The following is an 18,186-nucleotide window of genomic DNA, read 5'->3' as shown; positions in this document are numbered from 1 at the left end:
TTTTCACATCAAACTGGAAGGATAATAAATAATAACTATTCAAATAATAAATTCTAAATTTAAGTAAACTAAATTAAAGTGCCTAATTTTTAGAAAAAATTTAATAAAAAGTGTAGCTTGAAGTGATGAAGTGTAGTCTTAACCAATTTTATAATAAACACACAAATGAACAGCTGTAAAGCCTCCTCTTCTCTTTCATTTCCTCTTACAGAACTTCCACTTTCCTACTTTCTGTTGTTCAGTGAGAAACGTGAGCTCCAGCTAGCATATTGGAGATCTATGAGATATTCTGGTTTTGAACTGCCCGTGGGAGGAATGTACATGTAAAAATCTGTACATTCTTGATTAAAAGTCATGTGAAATCTCTTTTATCTTTCGTCTCCTCAATTCGGGTGTGTTTCCAAAACGTCTCTGGCGAATCTCGCAGACTCGACTCGCAAGCATCGGTATGCACAGATTTGATTGGCTGAGCAGCGTCACATGAGACGATTGGAGCACATGCGATTGGTCTGTGAGTTTCCTGGTCCTCTAAACCAGTACAGTAAATGCTAGAAAAGCTGCGCGGGTTAAAATAGAAACGCTCCGTCACGAGGTAGTAAGTCTCAATAATAAATGGGCTGTAGGTCGGCGGTCCGGAGAGGACGGCGGCTGGGTCCGGATCCGGACCGCGGTCCGCCTATTAGTGACCTCTGCCATAGAACCTTTAGAATAAGGTATAAGGTGAAAATATGTCCACATTGTGTTTTTAGCTTAGTCTGCTGCCTCCAAGTGGCAAAAAAGAATTAATTAATGCAGCTCAGCCAAATCCATTTGACATTTCATTAATTACATTAGTTAGTAAAATTAAGTCAAGTCAGTTTTTATTTTTATAGTATGATACATAATATCACAAAATTGCCTCAAGGGGCGTTATAATCAGTACAGCAGATGGCATTTTGATCCGTAGACCCTCAATCCAGATAAGGCCTGCTGCACATACTGAAGAAACAGCCAGCCAATATAAATTTGTGATGGTAATATTGTTCTAGTTTTGAGCTGTGAGCTATTAGCTGTCCTATTTTAAAACTAAAAGTGCAAGAAATTCCCCAAAAAAGGTTTTGTATTGTTTAATATATTGTAAATTAAGTTATCAAGGCACAACCTTTTATTGAAAAAGATAAGCTTTGACACAATGTGCAGAACTACACACTATAAATATTAATTAGGTGCATATTGAAGAGTGGAAAAACTGCCAATGTTGCCTACGTGATAAGAGCATCCTCAAGAAGCTGAAGTGTGAACAATGGTTCAAATTTAAATTTAGGATGCTGGAAGCTGGAATCACGGTGTCACTATGATATATTAAAAATAATTATTTATTTTCTTGTTTTCTCTTCCAGCAACTCATTCCTGGACATGCTTTTGAGGAACACCCCGCAGTGCAAGACTCAAAGTGCTGTGTGTGTATTTCGGCATTGTGTTTCTACAGCTGGCCTTTTGTTCTGGTTCTCTGTGCTGTGCAGGAAGGTCTAGACAGCTAACACCTAATCCAGTGGGCTGCCTGAGGCCATCTCCTGTTGGCTGACCTCTCTCTCATACAAAGGACAAGAAGCCTGCTAATTGGAACAATTTCTTTTACATAGGTAAGAAGCTGAGGTCAGTTCAACATCAGCTTTAAGAATTTTATCACTTAGAGCTAGTTGATACCTCTTCCGGGTTACCGAATGAGAAATGTCAGAGGACGTAAACTCTGAAACAAGTACAGAATTTTCAAAATGTTTTAAAAATGCTAATAAGCTATTTCTGGAGCAGTGACACCACATTTCTAGTTGGTCAATTAAAAGCTGAGTTTCCACCAAAAGTGCCTGAGACTTTTAAGATAAGATAAGATATGATAAGATCAGCCTTTATTTGTCTCACAGGTGAAAAATTTGAAACATTACAGCAGGGTAATCTACTTTTGAAGGAACTAAAAGGTTCTTTCAGGCCACAGTGAAACTTGATTTCCTCTCTCCAAAGTTTGATTAGTCATAGAAGGTGTGTGTGTGTCTGTCTGGTCCTGCTGATGAAGAGGGTTAAGTGACTCATCCAAGTCGATGGTGTGGGTGTGTGTGTGTGTGTGTATTGGGGGATGGGGAGGGGTTGGACGGAAATGTTTTTCACACGCCCACGCTGTTGTGTACCACGCTGCCCCCATGGTGCAGTCAGTCCCCGATCACGCAGCGACTGTCTCTCCCATTGGCCGGTGCCTTAACACACCTTTGCCTCCCATTGGACGAGACGTTGAGCCAGGCTGTTTTCCCCACCGTGTTTGAAACGATGAATGGGAACGAGGCTCAGGCGAAAGCTGGGAGACTTTCACACTTTTGGTTTGAAGGCTTCACACGAGACGCAAGGACGAATAATAGCCAAACCGGGCTCTTGAACAGATCACACAGATTCACATGAAGATGTAAGTAAATCGATTTTTTTCCTTACAACGTCATATAGTCTTTATCTAGTGGCATTTCTTTTTGTCTGATAACACACACACACACAAACGATATGTTATCTATTACCTGGGCTAGATAGTGTTAGTGGCTTTTGTTTGTTTTATTTCTAATGATGGTTGTCAAGCCTTATTATGACCAGCTTGTATCTAGGTTATAGTTCAGTAACATGGCACCAGTCGTGGTATTCACGATGGCGGTGTCTGTAAACTGTGTGTGAGCTGGACAGGTCTGGGAGGGGTTGTTAAGTGTTGTGTGACTGCTTGTGTAAGCAGCACACTTGGTTCTTTTTTTCCCCTGGGGAAGTAGGTGAAAGGGCCCCAGTGCTGAAAGAGCAGCGCAGCTGATCATGCTCACTTCACATGGCCCCTTACATATCGTGTATGTGTAGGTGAATGGCGAAAGCAAAGCGCTTTAAAACATTGTGAACATGCTGGGACATGGAGTGGGCTGTTCATGATTGCTTACATAATGTATAGCTCATTGTTAGTCTTTAAATCCAGCATAGCTATTGCTGATCTACTAAAGAAAATGTCACAAACTTAAATGAAAGAACTGTCCATAGTGTTGTGTTATACTTATTTTTGCTCTTTTATCAGAGTTGCAACATGGAAGGTGAGGAGCTCTACTCAGACGTCCAGGGTGAATTTCAGCCCTCCCCTTTAGGTTCAGGTGACATGGAGGCTGTAGAGGCTCTGATGTCCATGACCAAGCACTGGAAGACCAGGAACTTCAGGACCAGACACTTCAGACCCTTGAGTCCATCCTCAGACTACTCAGAGGATGACTCTGCCCCTCTTGGGTCTTGTATGCTACAGGGCTCTCCTTTGGTAAGTGAGGCATATGTGCTGAGAGTTGTCATATTAAGTTTTGTATTTTATTTAGAACAAGCCTGAGTGAACAACTTTTTTTAAAATTTGGCCTAGAATATGACACTATATATTTTGTAGGGTTTTCTATGCTCTGCAGCCTGCATTTATAAACATCCACGTCCTTGACTGTCACACCTCCTTTCCTTTCAGTGTATGACACCGCCATACAGTCCACCCAACTTTGAGGCCACACATCCACCCTCAGCAGCGAATTTAAAGTGCCCTGCAGCAGCTAGAAGTCCAAGCTTGCAGCAAACAGAAGAGACTCGTCTGCACACACACTCTGCTGCTTCTCAGCAACAGTTCCTGTGCACGAGTGTAATCCGCCACACTTCAGATGGCCAGCGCTGCTCCTATAACGTCCATCCTGTCTCAAGTGAAGACCTATTCACTCGAGTTCAAACAAAAGACTGTAAAACAGATTTGACCTCTGAGGATGGGATGAACGGAAGAGATTCTGAGGGACATATTTTAATGCACTCTGATTCTATTGGAGCAATGCCGGATAAACCTTTCACTGTGTTAAATGTGGTTGAAGCCAGCCAGACGCAGATGCCTCTTTTGGGCCCAGAGGATAAATCAAACTCAGCTGGTGGCTCCGGTGTCTCTCCTCTGCCTGTCTACTGCCAGATTCTTCCCATCTCTTCTCCTTCTACCAATGCCTCGGAGAGTCAGAAGCCAGACCTACTACCTATCCCATCAGCACTCAGCACTGTGTGCACGCCACCACAACAGCAGCAGCACAAACAACAACTGGCACAACCACAAACCCAAGCAGCTTCTCCTGCCCAGGTCTTCCTCCTAGGGGGTCAGGTGGCAAAAGGTACCGTAATGCTCTTTGTCCCTCAGCCGGCTGTTCCTACACTCTACGTCCAGCCAGCACTGAGGACCCCCGGTGGCACCAAGTTACCAGCTATCGCCCCCGCGCCTGGTCGTGCCTTGGTGGAGCACAGACAAAGCCCAAAGCAGCCAGAAGTGTCCCGTGTACGCAGTCATGTTTGTCGCCATGAGGACTGCAACAAGACCTACTTCAAGAGCTCCCACCTCAAGGCCCACATGAGGACACATACAGGTAAGAGACAAATTATTTGAATACAGGATTTAAAAAAGCACATGCTTTTTAATTAAAGAACACTTTTAAACGCATCCAAATGTAAAAAAAAAAAATCCAAATAAACCCCAGCTTCCACTTCACTGTTTGTGCTCCAATAGGGGAGAAGCCCTTCAAATGCAAGTGGGAGGGATGTGAGAGGCGATTCGCACGCTCTGACGAGCTGTCTCGCCACCGACGTACCCACACCGGCGAGAAAAGGTTTGCCTGTCCCATGTGCCTCAGCCGCTTCATGCGTAGCGACCACCTGGCCAAGCACGCCCGGCGACACCTATCAGCGAGGACGGTGCCCTGCTGGACGTTAGGGGTCACCCAGTCTGCTGACCTCACCGCTTCTACAATCTTTAACAAACTCTCTGTGAGGCATCCTGAGTAAAAACTGAGAAACTGAATAGTGAGGCTTTGTGTTAACAGTACACAGAGGAGTTTGCGCCAGACTTTTACACGTCACCAGTCAGCTCATGAAAGTTGCACAACACTGCAGAACTGAACCCTAAATTAAGTTGCATGCAAGGATTTTTGCTGCAGTTCCTTAATTATAGTTGAATATGAAAGAGGTAATGAGACTCTTTCCATTCAACTTCAAACTACTGTAAACTTAGCAATTACACTGAAAATATCAACTGGAGAAACTATTCTGCTGGTAATTTGAATAACATTTTTACAAATGAATGCTAAATGTATGTTCACTTTTCAGTGATATTTGACCAAAGAATGTTCACTATTGTTCTTCTGTGCCACATGAGAGTCTATCTGTTATATAACGATTTTGCACAATGCTGTTTTCTGGCAGGGAAAACAGAATTCTTTATTAAACTTGAACACATGTAATTCCTGTACAGAAATCTTGTAGTGTAGTGTTTGTCCTACTTATTTTACATGCAATGACAAACACTTACAATAGGTCACGTTGTTCAATAGTGCCTACATGGTTTTGACCTGTGAGAGTTTTAGCTCCTCAAACCAAATCCCATTTAGGCTGCGGTCCCATTATCCAGGATGAGAATTTGATAAAGTCATCACGTTATGAAGTCATTTCTGAAAGTGCTCGAGTTGAATTCGGTAAATCTGCAGCAAAAGGGTTTCAATAAGAAAAATCTGAATGTTCTGTTAAAGACAACAAGACACAGACACAGTGATTCACAGTCCAGTCAATGAGGTGTTTATTACTGTCCATGTTGACAAGCAGAGATACAAGTTTTTAACCCGATAATTTATCATGCGTTAAGACACAGATTAGGAGAACATTTCACAGATATGATACACAATTTGCAAGTACGCCTGACCCTGTCGGGAAATAATACTCTTTCAACAATCAAATGTTGAAAAAATATTTTTCTAATATAATTGTTGATAGAAACAGCAAAAAAGTAACATTATCAATTTTTTTTTGGAAAGACCCCATTTCATGTCAGCTGATTCATTATCCATCAACACTTCCTTTGTTCCATCTGCAGCACATGCTGTCTATTGAACCTACTTTGCTATGCCGTGGTATAGCAGCTACCTGCCAGTCTTTCACTGGTCTGTGAGACAGCTAGTGAGCAACACTTAATACTGAAAACACCAGTTTACTGGTGAACAATGAGCCATTAGCTTCCCAACCACACCAGAGCAGACTGCACTTATCGTTTTCCAGGAGTGGATTTCACAGAGACACTGCACATTGATCACTGGCTTTGTTTACTGCATCAGACAGATGAGTAAATACACCTCCATATGCAAGCCTCCATTTCAAAAACGCTGAGAAGGACAACAGATTTTAAATGTAATAATGAAATCAAAATCACACAAAAGAAACTATACAACCAATTAAAATTCATAAATACACATCTTGTCGCAAAGCAGCCTACAACATCTCAGAACTGTGTTTCTGTTTAAATACACTGCTTCACTCGGGGATACAAATTTTACTTTACAAGACTGGCAACAGCAATGGAGATAATAGATAATACATTTGTCAAATATAATTATTTAAAATCATTATATTTCTATGTCTACTGTATGAGCGTAAACTGTAGTGCCATGGGATGCCCAAAGCAAAGGGAAGAATGCAATCCTCTTTTTTGGAGTCATCCATTGTGTTGCATATTAATTAACACCAACATGGGTTTTCCAGGGTCTAATCACTTGTTATACTTTACACAGGGGTGTGTCCCAAACATTTCAAGCACTGTCTGCACAGTCAGTTCAGTTCATCCCAGTGGAATGTAGGCCAGAGGAAGCTAGCAGCAGAAATCAATAAAGGAAAGCTGAACATCTTCCTGGTCTGATGATCGCTAAGCTGGGACAGACAGTGCAGCCTCTGTTTGGCAGGAATTGAGGAAATAAGGGACCAATGAGAAGTTCTTCAGTGTAGCCTCGTGGGTGACACCAGTGTCCTGCATCTCAAACCTGGCGGAGGAAAATGGACATGAGTGAAATCGGCACAGAAAACATTCTCAAGGTTTCATTCAATATGTGAACTTTGCAACACACTCCCAATGTATAAAGAATCCTCCACCGAGTTCCTTACCAGTCTCTGGAGGAGATGACATAGTATACAGGGGGTGGTGGTGAGTCAGTGGCAGCGCAGAGTGGCTGCCCCATACTGTAAGCCCCTGCTTGGGTGAACATGAGCCAGTCTCCGACGTTGATCTCAGGCAATAGACAGTGCTCCACTACCTGGTCCAGGTCATCCCCAGAGGGACCCCACAGGCTGCTGCTGAACACTGGCGATTCCAGCGATGTGTTCTGCTAACATACAGAGCAGAGATCATGTATTTAGTAATCCAAACACACAACAATCATCACCTGGAAATGAGAACTTCGTAACACTTACTCAACTGGATTTGGTTTGGGTTGACAGATCTAAATATCAATGCCATAGTTAAGAGTACAGCCATAGCCATCATCATAATGAAGATCCAGTTAACACGTTGGCCTACTTACCTAAATGAACATCTGTTGCATGTATACGGTTATGGCAGAAAATTGTGCCCTCTTACATTTAATCTTTTATGTATGATAATTTAATATTATTATTATTACTATTCTTGTTATGGCTTATAGATATATGTATTGTGTTTTTTTATCCTTAACCTTTCCTTTCCTATACTCCTTATGTCAGTCCGTCCACATTTACTAGGGTTTAGGTCAGAGCTGTGAGATTGTTTTGGTGTTTTCATCTGTTGTTGTTCCTCTCCTCTCTTGGAATGTTCATTCAAGGCTGAGAGAGGATCTCTGTTCCCAAAAACATAGAAACCTAGACTGTGTAAATGATGATGCATCCCTATGCTCGAGGCCAGACGACCGAAGACGCCCAAGGCGGCAGGTCTCTGGACCTGCTGTATATGTGTTTAAGTACTTTGTTTATTCTCTTTTGTTAAAAAAATTCTTCAAAGACAACGGTTGGTTGTAACTCAATTCTTTGCTCAACCCCTCACCAGGAATATAATTTCCACGACATAAACCTCTCAACTAAACATCTATCAACAAGTGATTTTTGGTTTTCACATCTTGAAATTCAGGATCACACATCTCAGTAACATAAAAGTAGTATTGTGCATGCACGGAGATGGAGGGGCTTCATTATGAGCAGCACAACTCCCTAAATAAATCTCAAAAAAATGTAATGTTTTGATTTCATTCTACATCTATTTATTTATTACATTATTATAGCAGTAGAGGGTGGCATCAAAGATGATTATTTAGTTATACAGTGAGTTTATTTAGCCACCTACTGGTTAGGATGTGATGTTTGACTAACAAATGTGAATTTGATCAAAGGAATGAGTCTAAATATTGAGAACCTTAGAAGAAAAGTTTTGCTGTGTGCTACATCTTGAACCATAGAGAATCTTTTAGACTCACCTTGTGAACAGCAGGAGCAGCGATCAGGGTCTCAGAGAGTTTGCTGGCAAATGATCCATACACTCCCTCGCTCATGTAGTACTGGAACTCTGGCTCATCGTTGGGAGATGGATCATCTGTTAAAAAGAGATGGTAGACAAAATCTACAACATTAATTTTTAAACTCACTGTTACGAATATGTTTATTTTAATGTTAATGTATGTCCACATTGCAGTTTTTCAATCACACATTTGCGTAGTTCTCTTTGCCACAGCTGTTGGGTTGACTTTACATAATGCATCTTTCATACAACAGTTGCATTTCATTTTTACAGCCTCAAAATGGCAGTCCTCCTCCTGGGCCTACAGTATGAAACTGCTGAGGCAACCAAACTGCACCACGTAAAGTCAGCCTTAGAGTCTGGTTACTCTTGGAATGCAACATTTTCAGACGCAGTCATGTGCCTCACTGTTTCCTTGTCTGTAAATAAGCCCCGACATCTTTTTAAATATGAATATAGAATAATACCATGCCACTGACCATGTGCCTGGTCCTGGTGATCGCGTGCCACTACCTCCTTGGAGATGACGTTCACAGCCAGCGTGAAAGCAGAGGACACAAAGAAGCTGCTGGGCTCAGCAATGATGGAAACTCCAGTAGAAGGAGGGAAGTATAGGTTTACCATAGACATGACTGCACTATTGATCTGCAATAGAGATAGCAGTGGTTAAAAATAGGAACCAAAATGTGCAGACCTTTAAAAATCACACGTCATATGTTACTTAATTTAATCCCATTGTCAACCTTTAAAGAGTGGCTTATTTCAGACCTCTCATTAACACAAATAGCACCGACTACAGTGCGTCATACGACTGGGCGAGACAACATACAATTTATGTCACAGAACATTTTGAATATTGAACTAATGATACATTGTACTTCCAGGGATTTTCCTGCATAGAGAATTACAGGTGTCCTCATGGTCAACACTATTTTCTAACAAGCGTTGCAATTTGTGGATTTCTGTCATGTGTTACTGCAATTGCAGCATTACGCTGATGTGGTGATGCCGTATCTTAATCAGCACGGTGTGCAGGGAAAGACGCTGCCAAAACTTCCAGAAAGGAAGAAAAGAGCCGTCTGATTGGTTGACTGCAGCACAGGGGTGTTGATGCCACACAACAAAAGGGGTTTTCAGCAGGCGTTTGTGAACACAGCTTTATGCGTCTCTACTTGTGTGATGGAACGCCACCCTGTACAGTGACTACAAAAGCCAGAGTGCATTTGTTTACACTGCTGAATTGTAAGAAAATTAATAGTAATATTTTTTTAATCAACTTTTCCACTACTTTATTAATACAAACATTCAAACAGACAGGTGCACTTGTATTCTGACATTCTAAACCAGGACAAAAGAAATAGTCAAATCCATTTTATGACACATTTCTCCAGCAGTGTGGCTTATACAGGTTGTACTGCCCAGTGTGTCCTTGATTAGTATCATGTAAAAAGCAGATAAGCTACTGACCAGTTCCAGCTGGGTCTCAGAGCCACTGAAGCCGCCTCCAATGTCAAGGATTTTCATGTTGAAGCCAATTTCCTCCTGAGGCAGACAAAGGCTTGTAAATGTGTAACCAAAAACAAAAGTGATTACCAAAGCACTCAAGCTTCCAAAACACAGTGTGTAACAGAAAGCAATACAAATGCTCGTAGTGAAACTAGTAACATAACAACATTTAACATTACTTACTCCCATATCAAAGACGCAACGGGCATCAGATATGGCATGAATGTACACCTGGTCATCCTCAAAGGAGCTGGAAATGTGACACCTGTGGGTGGTGAGGGGGCAACAAAGTGGTTAATGGTCAAACTCTGACCTGGCACAGAAAGTAAAAATTTATGCTGTAGCAGATTGGACTAAATGATTTGTTCAAGAGAGAGCTGTGGCAAACAGAGGTGCTGTAGTCCTTCACAGTCTATAGGTTTCCTCAAAGTACTTCACAACCAGTGTAGTTCTGTAGGCCTCACCTGACCCCAACCACCTGCACACCCAACTCCTTAGCCCTCTCCAGCAGGTGCCTGCAATCCTTGAGAGAACAGCCAAATGTCATGCTCATCTCATCGTCCTGGCTGGATGCCTCTGTTGAAACTTCTAGCAGCAGCCTGAATTAAATAAAGGATCTTGGTTACTGGTTTGTTGAGAAAAAAACAAAACAAAACAGATGAGTGAAATAAAAGTGATGCACAACTACAATGAGTTGAGAAGCTGGCACATTAAATCACAAAATATCTGCAGCTGAAACAAAATGATTTTATACAGCTTGATATGACATAAAGCCTTTTGTTTGGCAACACTAACATGTCTATGATAGGAAACAATATACTGCATATCAAGTGAAATCCTGCAAAGTCGATAGTATCTAATGACTCATAAAAAGTGGCACTAATGCTCAAATCCAATCACTTGCCAATGCTGAAATAGCAGCTCTCAAGTCACATGATCACTGGCACTGGGACTAATGCTAGACTAATCAAGCACTTACTTGGCATTGGGGTGACAGCGAGAAATCTTGCGTAGCTCTGCTTCATTATCACACACCAGGAGGTCAATGCTGTTCTTAGCAGCGTATTTAATCTGGGAGACTTGTTTGCAAACTCCACCGTAGATGATATCTTCAGAGGGAATACCATGGCTGTGCACCAGCTCAAGCTCAGACTGAAATAAATTTTAAAAAAAGACACAGACATGACAGTATTCCATTAATATACTGGTTGTGGGCTACTTACCATGTCCAACCTGCATGGCTTTTTATAGACTAAATATATGATGATAAACAACATACAAAAACGTAGGCACTGCAGTACACTGAACATTTGGTGGTGCCTCTATGTCTATTCCACATCTTGTGGAAATGCACTAAAACTTTCTCCGGTAGAGAAAGGGTTGATACATTACTGGAACAAATTTAGTAGCCTGTAAAATAAGAGCAGTAAAATCCTTTAAAAACTTTGCAATTTTCTGCTCAACAGGCAGGACTGTGCTGCCTCAACAGAGCAACGAAACCTGAACTGACAACAGTGATCTAACAAGTTTGTGAGAGAGTACCTTGTTGGTACAAATGAATCCAGTGCCGAGTGCAGCAAGAACTTCAATAACAGCTGGACTGCTGTTGCATCTGACAGCGTAGTAGGGTCGAATTTGGGCCATGTGAGTTCGCCAGCGAACATGCTGCCTCATTATGACTCCCAGGTCTGCTACAAAGAATGCATTCTTCTCAGACTGAGGAAAAAGGAAACGCACATTTGGATGATACACATGGCAAGCTTTTGCAAAAGCATGCATGTATGTAACCATACTACTTTGCAAACAATACAATTACAGGTGTTTGAGACAATTCTAAGACGGTAAGAAATTCAGCTTTATTAGTATGTGCTAAATATACATGTTGTTGCAGTGAGACTCCTTACCAGAGTTTGTTCATAAATGTGATTGTCAATCACGTCACAGAGGGCCATGCCTCCCTCCAGTAGGCCAACAGAATACTGTGGTTCATCAGCAATTCCTTTCATCCTCTCAACCGTTTTCCTCTAATCCGACAGGCATAAAGAATGTGGCTAGTCCGAAGTGGTCTTGCTCGCTCCCTCTCGAGCCCCTGGGTTCCTAGACTTATGCAACAAACTGTACAAGAAAGAGAGAAAAGTCAACATAAGACACAAAGTTTAAGACGCAAAACAATTCAATATTTGGATAATGCATATTCATCGATGTTGTCCAACTCTTTTCTAGTTTATTCAGTAGCTGGAACCTGAAACTTTCTGATGAGATCCCCGATCAAACAAGTCATTTTCAGTGCGCATCCAATCAGAGCACAGATCAGGCTCCACGTTACAGGATAGCTTTGTGGAAGGGGCCTATTCTTCTGAAAAGCCGCTGTGAAAACACAGAGTCTGGGGCACAGGGTTCATTTATTTTACCACCAATTACTCCCAACAATCACCATTAATCCCTGAGCTGGTGACCCGTAAAGGTTCTTTTTGATGGCATTAAACAAGGTACAATACTGGCGGCATTGGTGCCACAACTTTACTTTCAATAATGTTGCACAATACATCAGAGAGGCACTGTAGTCTGGACTGGACCAGATGTGACATTGCTGTAGCTTTGGGAGGTTAAACAGGGAGACCAACAATGCGCCTGGAAAGCCTGCTGTACTGCTGACAACTGTGACGAGGCAGGGGCTACTGCTCCTAAAAAGAGTGCAGTTACTGACAGATGTAAAGGGAAGTAAAATCACTGGACGGTCAACATATTGACACAACTCTGGGGAACAAGTGTAACCAACTCCACATGAGACTGCAAAGTATGTCACCCTTTAATACTTGCCGTAAAGGAGCAAGTATGCAAATTACTCCCCCAAAACCAGTTCAGTGTGATTAGCTGTATGTGAAATATTGTACATGAATAATTGACAGACAGTTTGAACACACGAACTGACAACGGTAAATTTGCATTCGCTCCTTGATTTCATTGTGAAGGATTGTGAAATTAAATTATTGCAATTCTACAAAAATGTGTTAGCTTTAATTATAAAGTCCCCCTCAGAAACATGGGTTAAAAAATTAAGAGGTCTCAACCCTATCAGTTATTTCAGTGAATGCAATATATTCATATTACACTGCAAAAACAGCTACACTGAAAATGTAGTCACTAATAGCAGGTTTAGTGTCTACAACCAAACAATTTTCTCTTTTATTGCAACTAAATCAGAGCAACTTACTGCAGTTAAATGCAGTCCAGAAAACTGTGTCCTGTCATTTTAATAGAGAAGCTCAAAATAGATCTGAAATGCAAGATCTAAAATAACTACAGAGATGTTGTGGTTTATCTAGGACATGCAGCTTGTTGACACACCTTTTTATTCCTTCTGTCAAGAGTTTCAGTGAAACTATTTGTCACACTGCATTAATAAACAGCAATAGCCCATTAAAACAGACACACATACACAAATGCAAAAGTAACCACTGTTTTATTTGCATATGTTTCAACTATGAAAATATTGTCAGTCAAACAATCAAAGAGGATGCATTAATTCCTTAAATGACATAGGATTTACTCACATGGACGAGTCCTGGGATGAACTTGCCCACTATCAGCTAGGATCCCAAGGTGGCTCGGCGTTGAAGTCAAATGGCTCTCGGTATAGAGCCGCCCCTAGATCCTCTGGATAGTTGTTGTACACCTGTAAAGGGACAGATGAGGACAGGGGACATAGGAATCAGTCACTGACAGAGAGACCAGTCCAATTATGCAGTGCTTCTACAATCTAATCTGTTAAGTGGTGTATGTACAATGTATAAAAGCAGTGAAAGGAGAGCAAGGGAGTTTCATATTGGTACAGAAAGAAAAAGATGAAACTATTAATGACTTTGTGTGTGACAGATATTTTCTGATATTGGAAATGTTTTATCCTTTGCTGGTATGGACAGTGATCCATAACAAAGTAAACTGAACTGAGGCAATCATGATTTGAATAAATTAATCGACATGACTGTTTTAAGTCACAACAGCAAACTGTATTTTCACTCTCTTGTCCGGCGCGATAAGCCAAATATCAAGCTGCCTGCTACCAAACCACATGTAATATCTCTAACATACAGTAAGTCACCTAGCTTGCTATTGTAACAGGACGTTTGCATTCATTGGTAACGTTAGCATACGGTATCAGCGTTAGCTACATAGCAACATACAATGTAAATGTTGTTTTTTACAAGTTACACATTGTTATAATGCTGCTAAGTAATAAGTTACGTTATATTCTTACAGCTAGCCGGTATGGCTTGTTGGCCAACAAACACGACATCAGCTAAGTTAATTAGCAAGCTAACACAACGCTGGTGGCTAACGTTACTTACGTCTGCTGAAAACCCAAAAGAAGGGACAGAACGCTTTTTCTTTTTAGGCGGAATTTTTAAAGAGTGGTGGGGTTACTAAAAGAGAAAACAATAACTGCCATGGACGTGGTGGATTAGGTCGAGTTATTGTCGATGATAGCTGGTACGGATCATTTGTTAGGACCGAGCGGAAGCATCAGTGGAGGTCGAGTGTGCCGTGAGACGGACCGACAGACGGCAGCGTCAAGACACCAACATTAACTTTAAGATATCCGGTTAAAATATCAAAATAAAACCTACACAGCGAACATACGGCAACGTTTTCTTCCGCAATGCAAAGCATAAATGTGAAAATAAAATATTAATAATGATAATCGACCGATTATCGACATTATTCTGGAAATGTTCATTCATCTTTAACATGACTTAAGAATGACCATTTATATTTTGTCGGTCTGCTTCCACTTAGTTAAGTGTGGGGAGATTGATGCACAATAGATGGGCGGAGTTTAGAGCTGTCAAAACCAAAGACGACCTCAGATTTATAATACAACAATAAATGACATGTGGAACCTTTATTAACAAAGTCATCTATTACTATTACAACAACAACAACAACAACAACAATAATAATAATAATAATAATAACAATAATAATAATAATAATAATAATAATAAGAAGAAGAATAATCTAAAGAGTAGTATTCTGTTATTATTATTTTTTCCATACAATTTCCTAAATCGTTCAGAAATATTCCAGAATAAAATCATACCGTGGTTGACTACACGCTATATCTACTGTATGTTAAACAGGCTAATGTAAAAAAAATTCCAACAATTACCTGTGTTATGTCTTCATTGTGTTTCCCATGGCTCAGTAATAAGGACAAAATACTGTCCAATAAAGTTTGCAGAATTTTCCTTTTGTTTTGTAGCCAAAATCAACTGTTTGCGAAGCATCACCTTGAGTAATAAGCAGATGGATGCATATCTTTTGCACCAAGTTTGAGCTCAAACTGGGTTATTCCGACCCCTTGCTTTTGTTGTTGTGACTCTGAGAAGTTATGCCTGCCTCTGAAAATGCAGGGTCTGGGGCCGTATTTTCCATGGAGATACATTTGCATGTCTCCTCCTCAACACTGGAGGAGAAGGAGGGTGTCAAGGAAAACTCAGCTACTGTTAGCTAAACAGAAGGCAAGTGTTTTCTCTGGGGCTTTTTTTTGACTGATCTCATCTTTGACTTATCTTGGTCTGAAATTAATATAGAAGAACTGAGCATAAAATCCCTAATTCAAATCCCCATGTGTCTAATTGCACAGTATCATAGGTTTCTAAAGGTTTTAATGCACATTTGCAAATAATATCAATAGAATGTCTTTGCTGATTTGTTTTAGAAACTTTGGGAAATATATCTATGAAAATTTGTATATGAAGTTTGCCTTTGTTGTAATTATTCACTTATGTCTGTCTCCTGGAGTCAAAGTCCATTTTCAGCAGTGTCTGTGCAGTGTGACACGCACAGGTCACTCAATGTTCCCTTAGTTCAGTGTTTTCAAGGAATTATTACATGGTGATAGAGACATACAGTACAGTAATTTATAAACTACACCAGTACACCAGAAAACAGGGTCACTCACTTCTAACTTCTGCGGTGTTGGGTTTTCCAGGATTCATTATTTTTTATCACCCAGTCCACCCAGAAGCCCTATTCTTCCAATGAGATCATGTGTTAACCAAGGACACTGCAGGATCACCTCAATTATTACCGTCCTGACTGACTCCCCTCACATACCAGTGCAATATATGTTGTTTTTCACTAACTAAACCAAAACAGTTGTATATTCAAATTACTGTTAAATTCTTCAGAGTGTTAAATGAGCTTCAAGCAAACCCCAGGGAAAGATAAACAATAACAGCATTTGTTTCACTAATAAAACCTGCTCAGAGTCCATTGTAAAGGTTACAGAGGCAATGTATTTTCCTCCAACTGCAACACAAAAGCTGTTCCGTGTTTTGTGCCTGTTTTCTCCGACACTAAATGAGTCTATGTATATATAAGTCTAATCACACATAGCATCTAAAGTGGCTTCCAGTAAAGCACAATGTTTGATTTCCATTGTTTGGATCATAATAGCCACCGCAGCTATTGGGTATGCGACAGCGAGACATGTGTACCACCCACTGTGAGGGCAAATACTCCAGTGGCTGCATTGTGCAGCAGGAATTCTTATTTGCAAAAATTGCAAACAGATTACGTCAACACACATATTTAGACAGACCCAGACTGACTAAAAGTCTCCAATCAGAGAGGAATAAACAACATATTCCAAAAATAAAAACATTAAGTAAAATAGCAACTTCAAGTAAATTGATTACCCTTTAGTTAATTAAACCAAAATGGATGTAAACAAACAAAATCAAACAGATAAAGGCATCTATAAATCTGCATTATCTCTGCAAATCTGAATGACGAAAACTTTTTTACTCATTACATGGACATGAGTGACTGGTTAAACCCACCATGAATTGTTCTTATGCAACGGACTCCTGTGTTGTAAGTGTTGTTAGGTCACTCAGCAGCTCTTTTTTGCCAAAGAATGTTGCTAAGTAAAAGGAACTCCGAACAAACTTTTCCTCGCACTGATCTGAATGTCAAGCAGGGAACTACAAAGCCACTGTCTGCAGGAATATAACAAATATTCAAAAGCAATCTCATTAAAAGACCTGATCTAAAAATGTTTGTGAATTTATTTCACAATTGTTTCACCTACATAGATATTTGTGAAATGTCAATGCAATCTTGAAACACACCCAAAAATGTATCCTAAAATGGCTTCGTTTTTGGTTCTACGATGTGCCACCTAAAAGGAACTTTTCTTATCACTGGGCTTTCCCAGGACATGTCATTTTTAACAATGGTATCAAAGTGGCAGGGAGATACAGCAAGATATACCATGATGGTCAAACAATAACACCATCTAAAAAATGATGGACATTTCACCCTTGTTTCCTTTCTGCCAAGACATATTGCAGATTAAGTAATTATAATAAGTTCATAAGATAACTCTGTGTCAGCAGTTGAGGTCATTATATGTGGCTTACTCTAAAGGTACACAGTTTCTGAGAAATTGATACCATCCGGAAGACCACATCAATTATAATAACATCCTTTGATTTGTTAGATATTCTGCAAGTAAATCATGTTGGAGAATGCTCTGCATGTGTGTCTGCATGTGTTTGGACATGCACCTGCGTAGATATAGCCTGCATACTTATGTATCCACACTCATATATACAGAAGTTTGTTAGTGTGAGCACACTTGCATTTCTGAAAGCATAGGTCTTTGTAGTTCAGGTGAATTTAGGTAGCTGAAGGATTAAACAGGTGATCACAATGTATACAAAGCAGACAGACCTTCATTTGTGGAAGATGCGAATCAGCCAACAACAAACCTTTGTTGGACTTCATTGTTTTAGTAATAGAAGAAAAAACGGGGAACATTTTCTGAAAGAAATTAAGGAAGTCTAAAATATCCGTTTTAAGATGTGTTGGCTATTTTAATGCTTCTATTCCATTATAATACTTCAACACTTTCAGGCTTTAGTAACTATAAACACAACTTTCAGACAAATCACAGGACATGTGCGTGAGAAGCTGTGATGGTTGTTTCCAGTAGAGAGGTGGGAGTCCATGCACAGTGTTTAAAGGTGCGTGAGAGATGGTATTAAGCTTGTAAATAGTTATGCATCCATTCTGTGCTATTTATTGCTAAAACAACACATTTCTCTCTTATTGAACATGAAGAGACCAGACTCTGAGCAGTAGTCTTCGTTCTGCAGACAGACTGATTATGGCGTGTGTGTGTGTCCTGATAACATCCCGGCAGACTGGCCTCTAGCCAGCCATGGGCAAGCTCACCCTGCCGTTTGATGTTGAGGGTTGGCTCCAGGCAGACCAAGCATTGTGTCCCAAACAATGAACCCCAGACCCACTGAACTATAAACATG

The 18,186-nt window shown here is 40.5% G+C and overlaps 2 protein-coding genes across 3 annotated transcripts; one reads left to right on the top strand and one right to left on the bottom strand.

The window, feature by feature from the left end:
• The first annotated feature begins 2,208 nt into the window (after window positions 1-2,208).
• On the top strand, window positions 2,209-5,290 carry LOC123968182 (Krueppel-like factor 10). The gene is made up of 4 exons (XM_046044751.1): window positions 2,209-2,431; window positions 3,068-3,298; window positions 3,491-4,412; window positions 4,553-5,290. Exons 2-4 carry the CDS (start codon window positions 3,077-3,079, stop codon window positions 4,825-4,827), a joined length of 1,419 nt encoding a protein of 472 aa, XP_045900707.1. The 5' UTR covers window positions 2,209-2,431; window positions 3,068-3,076; the 3' UTR covers window positions 4,828-5,290.
• A 300-nt stretch (window positions 5,291-5,590) lies between these two features.
• On the bottom strand, window positions 5,591-14,409 carry LOC123968183 (antizyme inhibitor 1-like). Of its 2 annotated transcripts, none has more exons than XM_046044752.1 (12): window positions 14,200-14,409; window positions 13,405-13,526; window positions 11,755-11,965; window positions 11,393-11,566; window positions 10,830-11,002; window positions 10,315-10,449; window positions 10,034-10,115; window positions 9,812-9,886; window positions 8,824-8,989; window positions 8,304-8,419; window positions 6,967-7,187; window positions 5,591-6,845 (listed from the first exon to the last, which is right to left on the bottom strand). In XM_046044752.1, exons 3-12 carry the CDS (start codon window positions 11,854-11,856, stop codon window positions 6,731-6,733), a joined length of 1,359 nt encoding a protein of 452 aa, XP_045900708.1. In that variant the 5' UTR covers window positions 11,857-11,965; window positions 13,405-13,526; window positions 14,200-14,409; the 3' UTR covers window positions 5,591-6,730. The 2 variants fall into 2 exon arrangements, with proteins under 2 accessions (XP_045900708.1, XP_045900709.1); XM_046044753.1 differs by having other exon boundaries at window positions 6,967-7,184.
• Between the last annotated feature and the right edge of the window lie 3,777 nt (window positions 14,410-18,186).

This window comes from Micropterus dolomieu, linkage group LG03 (genome assembly GCF_021292245.1).
Source record: "Micropterus dolomieu isolate WLL.071019.BEF.003 ecotype Adirondacks linkage group LG03, ASM2129224v1, whole genome shotgun sequence".
NCBI lineage: Eukaryota > Metazoa > Chordata > Actinopteri > Centrarchiformes > Centrarchidae > Micropterus > Micropterus dolomieu.
The sequence above is the reverse complement of the archived record's forward strand: the minus strand, read 5'-3'. Positions and strand labels throughout refer to the sequence as shown.

Bases quoted from the DNA above. Each gene is read 5' to 3' on its own strand.
- LOC123968182 (XM_046044751.1), top strand. From the start codon at position 3,077: ATGGAAGGTGAGGAGCTCTACTCAGACGTCCAGGGTGAATTTCAGCCC. The intron at 3,299-3,490 runs GTAAGTGAGGCA...CTTTCCTTTCAG, and splicing joins TGCTACAGGGCTCTCCTTTG to TGTATGACACCGCCATACAG. The intron at 4,413-4,552 runs GTAAGAGACAAA...GTGCTCCAATAG, and splicing joins CCACATGAGGACACATACAG to GGGAGAAGCCCTTCAAATGC.
- LOC123968183 (XM_046044752.1), bottom strand. From the start codon at position 11,856: ATGAAAGGAATTGCTGATGAACCACAGTATTCTGTTGGCCTACTGGAG. The intron at 8,990-9,811 runs GTCAGTAGCTTA...TCTCTATTGCAG, and splicing joins CTGAGACCCAGCTGGAACTG to ATCAATAGTGCAGTCATGTC. The intron at 6,846-6,966 runs GTAAGGAACTCG...TTCCTCCGCCAG, and splicing joins GTCATCTCCTCCAGAGACTG to GTTTGAGATGCAGGACACTG.